We start from the raw sequence: 10,101 nt of genomic DNA, 5'->3' as shown, positions 1-10,101 counted from the left end.
GCCCCTCATGATGAGGCTGTCGCTGTTCCCCTATCACAAAGGGCTTCGAGGAGGTGGCTGTCCTCCTCCACCCTCCCCAACAGTCGGATGGGGGCATGATTTAAGACCAACAGTGTACATAAATGTGATATAGGAAGCTCTAACAGCCACTTCCACGTTTAGGCTTGTAGAATAACGTATTTGCACTAACGCTGCCAAAAGTACAGGCCAAGCTCGATTGTTTCACCAAGTCTGATCTCAAGCCAGGGATTGAGATCTGACCAAGGATTAAAGAAACAGACAAGGTCCAAACAACTCCAGTGCTACGGCAACACAAACAGTGCTGAAGTACATGAGCTCAATTTAGTGATATGGACACCCCAACGGCTTCAAATGAAGTCTGACAACAGAATTTCACACTCATTTGACCTGGACAAGAGAGGGGACAATACAGAAATCCACACACAAATCCACAAAATCTACTTGGAGGTAAACTATTTCTACTAGCTTCAGAACTGCATGGTATGGCAGAATAAGATGGGCTCACAGTCTATGCCAAAAACAAAAGGTAAATGGTTGATAGGAGGAGTTTTAAGTCAAAACGTAGCAGATCTCATTGCCTCCAGGCAGCAGAACCCATGCTCCCATGAAGGTAATGAAGGAACCAGCACTGGTAGCTGCACCTACACCTCCAAGCAACGCACTGAGAGCCCCTTCTGCCTGTGCAGATGCATTGGCAGAGGTGGGTTTCAGCAGGGACAGCTATGAAAAAGTCAGCATAAGCTGTCAAACTGCTGTGTATTGAAAACTCTGAAGAAAACGTGCCTGTTAGAAAGGCAGGAACACCACATGCTTTGAGGAGGAATGCGTGGCATTTACAACTCACCTGCGCAGCACTCCAACTCAGTAAAGATTTAAAAGGTCTTAGTAAAGTATCAACAGCTGACAAACATACTCTAAATGTTAATAAAGCTATCAATAAGATTGAGCAGGCCACAGCAGTGGATTCATTCAAGTAATGATACGTTTTACAGGGCAGGCAGCAGTGATTTCAATAACCCCACAACCACCTGCATGCACAGCAGACTCAGCACCAGCACTCCTCCTTCGGGACCCCTCACCACACCTTTAGGCTTTTTGTTATGAGAGGAAACTTAAAAACCAGAAACGTGAAACTGAGCATTGCTTCCAGAAACAAACAGAAGAAAAACATAAAAAATAATTAAAAAAAAACACCACTTTTTTTCCTGAAACCAGACATTTCAGGGTATTCCCCTCAACAGTCAGAAAACGACGCCTGCCTTACCCTGCTGGGGTTTCAAGCGATAACGTTTGCTTGCTTCACAGCTCCGTCCTGCTCCCTATCAGGTCAGGGACATCACCCCTTGGGGTGCCAGCACCCCTCACAACCCTTTAACTTCCGACAGATCCCCAGCAGGGCACACGACGGACAAGAAACCCTGGTGCTTTCAGAGACAGTCCTTTATTTATTTACACCACCACAGGGGTTCCCCTCAGCTCTAAGGGAGCCCAACAACCCCACTGCAGTGACACCGCTGCTCCTCACAGGGAAAAAACCCCTTCCTCCCCTCACAACCCCCTCAGCCCCACTGCCCGCCGCCATCTTAGCCCTTCTCCCCCTCCCTCACAGCCCGCCCCGGCCCGCCCACCCTTTGCTGCCACCGCCCACTGAAATGTTCATTTTTTGTATATTTTTTTTTCCCAGAAATTATACGTGCCCCCTTCTCCTGCTGCCCACTGGTCCTGGATGCTGTCCCTGCTCCACCTCAGAAAGCCCAGAAACTTCTCCCGGGCAGGGCCATCGCGATTTTTAAATAGCCACAACAATGTCCCGTAGCTGCGTGTTTACAGATGTAATCTGCTCTGGCTGACGTTTTCTCAGCTATATTTAGTCTGAGACAAGCACCTGGTGTGGGATTCACCTCACCTAGCTTCTGGGGAGGTAAATACACGCAGCTGAGCTCGGTAACCTGGGGCAATGCTCATCCCCTGCTGGCAAAAGCACAAAAACCAGATGACTTTGCACCATAAAAGCGTCTTGTTTCCCTGCAAGGCCATGCTCAGGTGTTTCAGGCTGTCTACAGCTGGCTGGAAATTTCAGAGCAAGCAGTTTGATAAGGATTTTGGCAACTGAGAGCAGTCTGTAGGGAGGCAATCCTCTAATACGTGGGCTGTGCCTAAACCCTGGCTAGGAAGGCATCAGATCACACAGGCAGTGGCCCTCCAGTGATTTATTCCCCAGTTTTTCCTCATTCATGCTGAAATTGCTCATTAAAAGTGCCACTTTGACCCCTTAGTTTATGCAGCTAACAGAAAGGTCAGTGGTTACTCCGTTTTTGACTAGCTTGTATTCGATAGCTTCTTCATTCAGCAGTGGATCTTTATGCCTCATTCAGTTCTACCTTAGCTGAATGAGATTTTCCTTACCGAAAATCAATAGCAGAGTAAATGCCACTGCAAATGCAAGCTCATAGTTATAAAGCTGCGTTGCTGACCTTTCAGCCCAAGCTTGCCCAGCCAAAGCTCTCAGTGATGGAGCAGGCTGTGAGGGAGAAAAGGAAGAAAAAAAAGAAGGTGGCAGGGATGGGGGCTGCCCTCCCAACTTCTGCCACATCCCTTCTCACCTCCAGAAGTGGTCTAGTGCCTCTGAAAATCAGCCTGTGGGCGTATTTTGTGCCTGTATGTTTTCAGTCTGCACTCTGAAAAATGCAGCAGTGGACAACAGAAAAGCCTTTCAACTATTTGGGAGAGAAATGTGTGCGCACCAGGAATGAGCTATTGGGCTTCCCCAGACAGAAGAAATGTGGTGTTTATTCGGGCTGTTGGTATGGCAGTGCAATATAACTATTTTGAGAAGGCTTTGCACAGTGGGTGGCTGAGAGGAAAAGCTGCTTCTGTCAGACTGGCATAAACACAGGCAGCACAGGCTCTCCTTTGTCGCCTTCAGAGGATCCTGAAAGTGTGAAGCATCACAGCTGAATTTATTTTTCCGGCGCAGAGACTTTTTAACAATCTCAAACCCATCAAAGTGTTTTAGGGCTGTGTTGAACTTGTTTCTTGTCGGCAACCAGCCCTAACAGCTCTTCTGTTGTATATCCTTGCACAAGGTAAACAACAGCTGATGTCTCTCTCTCTAAGAGAAGTCGCATTTAAATTACTGATACAATAAACTTTTAATGAGATATTCCACAGATTCATTTCACAGCAAGCTTAATGAGCTTTAAGCAATATGGGCATTTTTTTCACAGATAAATTCCCTTCACAGTAATAGAACACGCTTTGGACGGTTTTTTGTTACAAATATGCATACAAGAGCTTTTTTAGCCACCCGCTAAACTCTCTCAACACCCCCTTCATCACCCATGGAAATACAAGACTGAACATGTAATGGATTTATTGTAATATAAAAATACATAGGGCTCCTATAAATTACCACAGGTTGACAGGCACAGATCTGTCTGGCTTTGGGGCACAGAGAGATGGATGCATCGATTGCAGAAGCAGGAACAAGCTCAAAGAAGAGCAGCAGGAGATAGCAAAAAGCAGCAAAGACACCCTGAAGTATTGGGCTGCTCTGAAAACCCAGAGGGGACAGTGGACGGAGAAAACCTCAGCAAGGGATGGCAGCAGGAACTCGCCCATAACGGGCTTTTTGTATGAGGGACACAGAGAACTACTGGAAGAAAAGTGTGGTGATGAAGCAGCCAGAGAAGTGAACATGGTGAAAATCCAGCCCCAAGCACCAGGCTGAGCACTAACCCCTGCCCCAGAGACTGCAGCTAACGCAGAGGGAAGAGCGAGCACCTCAGTGTGACGTGGGGGCACGCTGTCCCTTCACCAGCTGTGTTACTCCTGCCAAAGCCTTCAGGAAAGTTCAGAGGATTTTTCTACAAGATTACGAGGCATGTGGCCTTAGTGTTTTTTGCATTTAATCACAACACCTTCACCTGGCATTACCTTCATTTGCAATGACTGTGATTCATGTGCAACTACACCAGCGTAACTGAAACACAGCGAGGAATCTTTCCTCCTGTGTAACTGTGCACACATTCATGTACAAATTACAGAGGTGCCAAAAAATCCCCCCCCTCAATTGTTGTTGGCAACTCAATCAGTAACACTGGAGGGAAGGTGCTTATAGTAATAGATTGTTCAGCCAAGCACCAGTACACCAATACAATGGCCACTCCAGGGTGTGCCCCTGCACACCTCATTTCCATAAAATATCACTTTCCTCTCTGAACAGTTGCTGGAGTGAACAAAGCACGCGTGGCCAAGGTGAGCAATGGCACAGGAGCTCGGTGCAGGTTGCTCTGGCTGTGCACCCTCTGCTGGCTATGAGGCAAGAAACAGGACAGGGATACTTCGAGAGCTTTCCCACATTTCTTGCATGATGTATTAAATGCAGATTTGAAAGGAGAAGTACAATTTATTCCTCTTCCTGAGCACAATTAGAAGTTAGAGTGGTGGGAAAAAAAAAAATACCCACCCAATCAGCAAGTTTAATAAGAAGCTCAATGCAATGAGTGTTTTGCAATGAACACTTCAGCCTGAGTATAGCAACGATACATCCTATTCAAGGTTAAGTGCAGCATGCTCTCCAATGAAAAATTATAATACCACAGATTGGTAATTCTGAACACAAAACTTCAGTGCATACAGTGGTGATACTCCTGCCCCATCACTCACTTTGGTCTCTCAATACACACAGCACCCCGTGCAGAATGCAGCTTGATGGAGCAAGCGGTGGACTAAAGATTCAGCAGGAGTCCGAATAAACAAGGGGCACCCTCAGAGAAAGGTGTGCTTCCCTGCGTAAGGGTCTCTGCACAAAGCATTACAGTCAGCAGCACTCACTGTTGGTTTGGGCTCCTGCTGTTTAAGCCCAATTTGAAGCATTCTGCTGACACACCCCCTCACCGAACACCACAAACAACAGCTGAAGGCACAGTCACCTTCCCAAGCTTGTCACACACAAATATTCTCAATAAGGCAAATGTGCAAGCGGCGCCTCCTCATTTATTTGCTAGCAGTTTTTGGCCACCACTCAGGGATCCTTGCGGTGAGCTTCACCTTATCACCCGCTACTTTTAGGCAGAGTGGTTCGTTTATATTAGCCAGCCTCAGCAAAGCTATGCCGAGTTCATCTCCTCCAGCCCGGAACTTGCCAGCTGACTTTCCCGATTCAGTCAAGATCTCGGCACCCTCAGGAATGCTCTCCTGGGGAAGAGGAACTGCGAACTGCACCGGCACCAGACGTTTGCGAATGACACCCATGTGGTGGGTTCTGGCTGTTAACTCCTGTCCCACGTAGCAGCCTTTGGTAAAGCTGACGCCGTTCATGAAGGCCAGGTTGGATTCCAGCGGGAGGGCTACTCCAGGAGGGAGATCCTTCACACCTTCAGGAATTCCTAGGAAAGGAGTAAAACCAACATGTAAACACAGCAAGATCTTCAGTATTTTAGATTTCTGGAGTATGTTTCCTCTGTGTTATCAAATGAGAGGTGAAAAGAAGCAATGTGAAGTAATGAGCTTGCCAGTAATCTGGTCTGGGCCTTAATGAAACCACTACCCATAAATGATCAGGGTTAGCAAAGATTATTTTAAAAGATAACTGGAAAAACTGCACTAAATCCTCATCTTGTGAAGCTTAAAGCACTTCATAGGGATAGTGGTGGAAATTCGAAGCAACCAGAGCAATACAGGCTCCCATAAGAAGGCATCAACATACATTTACTGCTTATGGCAAAATTCTCTTCTCCCACAGGAGAAGAGAACTCATCAATGAGTTATTTTCTTCAAAGCTAGCAAAAGTAATCCAGCCAACTGTCAAACGCTGTATGGGTAGCTATGACTGCTTCTTTTGTGAACAATGACATATCTTTATTATTTTTTTTTTGAAGCAGTGCTGGGCCTGGCTTTTTGTAGTAGCAAGCAAGTCTAGTGCTGATATTTCTGGGAGGCAGCACACCACCGTGGTCCAGCCCACTGTGACCCATTCACAGTTTGCTTTTCTGTACCAGACACTCAGGTTGTGATCATTGTTTATTAGCAGAGGACCCACATCTTTCTGTCTGCTGATTATTTTATTCCACTGTCTATGCGGACATAGGGAAATCAGTGGGAGCTCTGCACAGGCACAGAGGCGTTCAGGACTGAATTCCTTCTCAAGTCAAACATACGCTCCTTGGCCCCCAAAATAACTGCAAATCCAGTCATACATTTCTAGGAAAGTATGTCAGGGTGTTTCCTTGTCCTTCCTTAGCAACAAGAAAAACACGTAGATTGTGGATAACTCCAAAATAATCAAAATGACTCAAACCACAGAAATTCCCTTCTAAGAAAATGAATAATCCCCTTTATCTTTCGCTGACCCACAATCCCACAATTTTTGTAATGGGAAACTGGACTCAAATACTAATTCTGTCACAGGCCGGAATTGTAACTACTGGATGAGTCTTATCCTTAAATTAGCAAACAATTCCTGCCTTTACTAAAAAGTTAAGCACACTGAGGCATTCCCCTGTGGCTTTTATAATTTATTCCACCGGTCTCTGATAATAAGACTCTCATCATAAAGAAATGTATTTATCTAAAATCCAGAGTGCAAAGCAGGTTTTGGCTTTACCTTGCTTATACCTGTGCCTGTGGTAATCCTGAATGCTCCCGATACGACTCCCAGGGATGACCTCTGTCAGATTTGCTCCTTTCTTTGTAACCAGTCTCCACCCCATGACTTCTGTCCTGGGGTCAGGAGTTAAAACCAGAGCCTGGTCTGCACATTGTGCAAGGGAGCCAGAGATGTCTCCAGCCTGCTCCCCAGGGATGACGGCCCACAAAGAAAGGTCAAGGCAGGGGACGATGTTTACTTTCCTCCGGATCTTGTACAGTTTCAGATGTTTCTGTATGGCGTCCAGCACGCTGCTGTCACACTCCAGCAGGATGTGTGGCTCTTCTTCTGGACTCTCGTGAAGCCTAAAAAAAGCAACACCTACAAGGTCAGGGAAGCAAACAGGCATTATTATCTTGAGCCTGGTCCGAAGCCAGAGATCTGGGGAATGCTGCTGCAGGCAAGGACAGCACTCAGCACCCTGTAACAAAGTAATCACAGAACGGCTGAGGTTGGAAGGGACCTCCAGAGATCATCCAGGCCAACCCCCCTGCTCAAGCTGGGTCACCTAGAGCGTATTTTTGACACATATTTTTCTTGTTCTCTTCCAGACCATAAACAGCTCAAGAAGCAGACTGCCAGTTCCATCTTTTGGCCTTCATTTTTGGGCCTTTCATTACTGAGCGAGTGACCTGGCGGTATAAATGGGATGTTTATTCACTGGCTTACACATTTCCCCTCTCACACCTGGTTCAGGTGGCAATGAAGTGTAATTAGTGCCGGACACCCTGCTTGTGCTAATGACCCCGTTAATTGCAGTGAGTGGAGACCCTGAACCCCTTGGGCACCATCCAGACAGATCCTCAGGCACTGGACCTGCTGGGAGGGATGCTTTAAAAAATCAGGTTATTGTAATTTGCTGTGGGATAATTCACAGAACTGACAGCCAGTGAGGAAAATCAGACAGAGGAGCTGCTTTTGGTACTTTTTTTTTTAATTTTTAAAGACATAACGTACAAAGTTTCTTACGGGAGGGTGCGTGACCGCCGCTGACAGGACTTATCATTGTATGATAATGATAAAATAAAATAAATAAATAAATAAATTATGATAATGATAGAATAAGAAATATTGTTTTAAAATAATGATAAAAACTAAAATTTTATGATGGTAAAGTACACTAAAATTATCATTTTATAATGACGATAAAATAAATATCTTTTTGTGGTAATGATCACTTTCTGATGATAAAATAAAACATATCATGTTTAATAACGGTAAAACAAAATAAAATAATTATACTTGTGGTAATGATCATTTTGTGATGATAACATAAAGAAATATCACTTTTAATAATGATAAAATAAAATAATTATAGTGTTATGCGAATGATAAAATAAGATACATAATTAGAATTATTAGAAGAATAACCTTTATTAGAATTATTAGAATATTTATTAGAATATTTTTTAGAATCATCACTTTATTAGAATTATGCCACCACACACCAGGCCGCGCGCCCCCGTTTCCATGGCAACAGCGCAGGCTCCGAGGCTCCCCCCCCCCCCGAGACCTGGCAATGGTCTCGCCCATCTCCCTCAGCCCCCCCCCCGGGGTTGGTCTCACCTGTAGAGGATGAGGTCGTAGAGGCAGCGGCCCTGCACGTTGAGCGCATGCGCGTAGAGCGCCCGCGGGAGGGGGGCCGCGGCGCCTTCCCCCGGCCCTGGCCCCGCCCCCGCCAGCCGCGTGACGTCATTGGTGAGCAGCCCCTGCAGGAAGATGGCGGCCTCGGCTCCCCGCACGCTCAGCAGCGCCCGGCCCGCCGGGAAGCACCAAGCGGCGGCGGCGGCGGCCCCGGCCCCGCTCCCGGCCCTTCTCCCCCCTCCGCGCCCCCACAGGCGCCGCAGGCCGGGCAGGCCCGCCCTCACCAACATGGCGGCGGGGTAACGGGCTGTCAGGGCGGGCCGCCGCCTCCTCCTCCCGCCGCCGCCGCCATCTTGTGTGTGTCCGCCGGGCGCCACCTGCCGGCGGGGCGGGGAGGGACACGCCCCTTGGATACAAGCCACGCCCCTTAGCTACAAGCCACCCCCCGTTGCAGGCCACGCCCACCGATGATTCACGCCCTCGGCGTGTGACCACGCCCCCTTCACTGCCCTCACCCATCGGGTAGACCTGGCCGCCGAATCCCCTAGGGCCGCCAGGTCAACCCAGCGAACTGCTCGCCCACCCTGGTGGCGTTCCTTGGGGTGGCTCCCAAGGGACGGGCGGCTCTCAAGGGCCTGGTGTGGCCCTGGTTGGTCAGCCTGGGGCTCGTCCACCAGCTGAGGGGTGTCTGTCACTTGTGGTTGAGTCCTTTCTGCTGCCCTGGGTATGGCAGGATCAGCTGGCCCCAAGTAAATGGGGTGGCCCCAAGGCACAACACACTGAGCCCTAAAACACGGCTGATGGGGCTGGTGTTTTGGGGGAGCTGCACACAGGGTGGCTGAGCCAGCTGGGGATGCAGAGAAGTGATGCCTCTTGTTGCTTTTTGTTGTGTTTTTAGAGCTGGGCTGAGCCCCCAGGGGTAACAGGCACCGTGTACCCACAGCTGGATCCAGCTTTGGCCCCATGGATGAGGCAGACATGGGGAGCCTCTTGCCCACCCTCCACCTCCCCAGGGACTCCAGGCTGCCCCCAGCCCCATCCAGCCTGGCCTTGGGCACTGCCAGGGACGGGGCACCCACAGCTCCTTTGGGCAGCCTGCACCAGGGCCTCACCATCCTCTAAGTGAAGGATTTTTTCCTCATATATAATCCAAATCTCCCCTCTTTTAGCTTAAAGCCATTCCCCCTTATCCTGCCACTACTGCTGTGCCCACAGCAGCTACCCCCAGCCGCCCACCTGTGGCTCAACGCTGCTGCCAAACATTCATTTGCTCCATTTTTTTTTCCTCAGAGCACACAAACTCCCGTCCACAATTATTTGTTCTGCTGTGTGTAGCACTGCAAAGTGGGTGCCCTACGAGGGGCCTCTGACCACCGGCCGTCCTCAAGGACGCCTCACAGGGTTCCGTTCCCCTTCGTCTCCTGGGGGGAGCGGCTCCTGCTCTGCCGGAGGAGTCGTAGAGACAGCCCAGCTGTCAGAAAAACAGCAAAAAATGCACGTTTCCGCCCCAAATCCGTTTCCTGAAGACTCTTTGGACGGCGGTCGTGAGTGAATGCTCCTGCCAGTTAATGGGAGGGGCGAGGACCGAGGGCTCTCCAAAAAGCAGGTTTTCTCACAAGGGCTCTCCCAGCGTTTGCTCAGCTTCGCTCCTGACTTCTCCCAGCCTCGGAGAAGTTTTCTCACTTTTCGGGGTAGAGGCTTTTTCTAGGCAGTTTCAGCTCCACGCCTGAAGGAGCTGCAGGCAGTGATTCATCAGAGAGAGACAACACATCCCAAACAACCCGAAGGTCAACTGCTTCTTAAGGCAAAAATATTTTGCGGTGATTTATGGCCGTATCTGGGAAAAT

At 48.6% G+C, this 10,101-nt stretch overlaps 1 protein-coding gene across 1 annotated transcript; it reads right to left on the bottom strand.

Annotated features, from left to right (window-relative positions):
• Positions 1-3,984: 3,984 nt before the first annotated feature.
• IBA57 (iron-sulfur cluster assembly factor IBA57) lies at positions 3,985-8,592 on the bottom strand. The gene is made up of 3 exons (XM_032182811.1): positions 8,237-8,592; positions 6,629-6,975; positions 3,985-5,411 (listed from the first exon to the last, which is right to left on the bottom strand). Exons 1-3 carry the CDS (start codon positions 8,542-8,544, stop codon positions 5,020-5,022), a joined length of 1,047 nt encoding a protein of 348 aa, XP_032038702.1. The 5' UTR covers positions 8,545-8,592; the 3' UTR covers positions 3,985-5,019.
• Between the last annotated feature and the right edge of the window lie 1,509 nt (positions 8,593-10,101).

Source organism: Aythya fuligula, chromosome 2 (genome assembly GCF_009819795.1).
Source record: "Aythya fuligula isolate bAytFul2 chromosome 2, bAytFul2.pri, whole genome shotgun sequence".
In the NCBI taxonomy this organism is placed as follows: domain Eukaryota; kingdom Metazoa; phylum Chordata; class Aves; order Anseriformes; family Anatidae; genus Aythya; species Aythya fuligula.
The sequence above is the reverse complement of the archived record's forward strand: the minus strand, read 5'-3'. Positions and strand labels throughout refer to the sequence as shown.

What these genes read in the sequence shown, in the direction of transcription:
- IBA57 (XM_032182811.1), bottom strand. Translation starts at nt 8,544, where the DNA reads ATGTTGGTGAGGGCGGGCCTGCCCGGCCTGCGGCGCCTGTGGGGGCGC. An exon ending in TACGACCTCATCCTCTACAG is followed by an intron (nt 6,976 to 8,236) that starts GTGAGACCAACC and finishes TGCTTTTTTTAG; the next exon opens with GCTTCACGAGAGTCCAGAAG. An exon ending in CAGGCACAGGTATAAGCAAG is followed by an intron (nt 5,412 to 6,628) that starts GTAAAGCCAAAA and finishes CTCCTTTCCTAG; the next exon opens with GAATTCCTGAAGGTGTGAAG.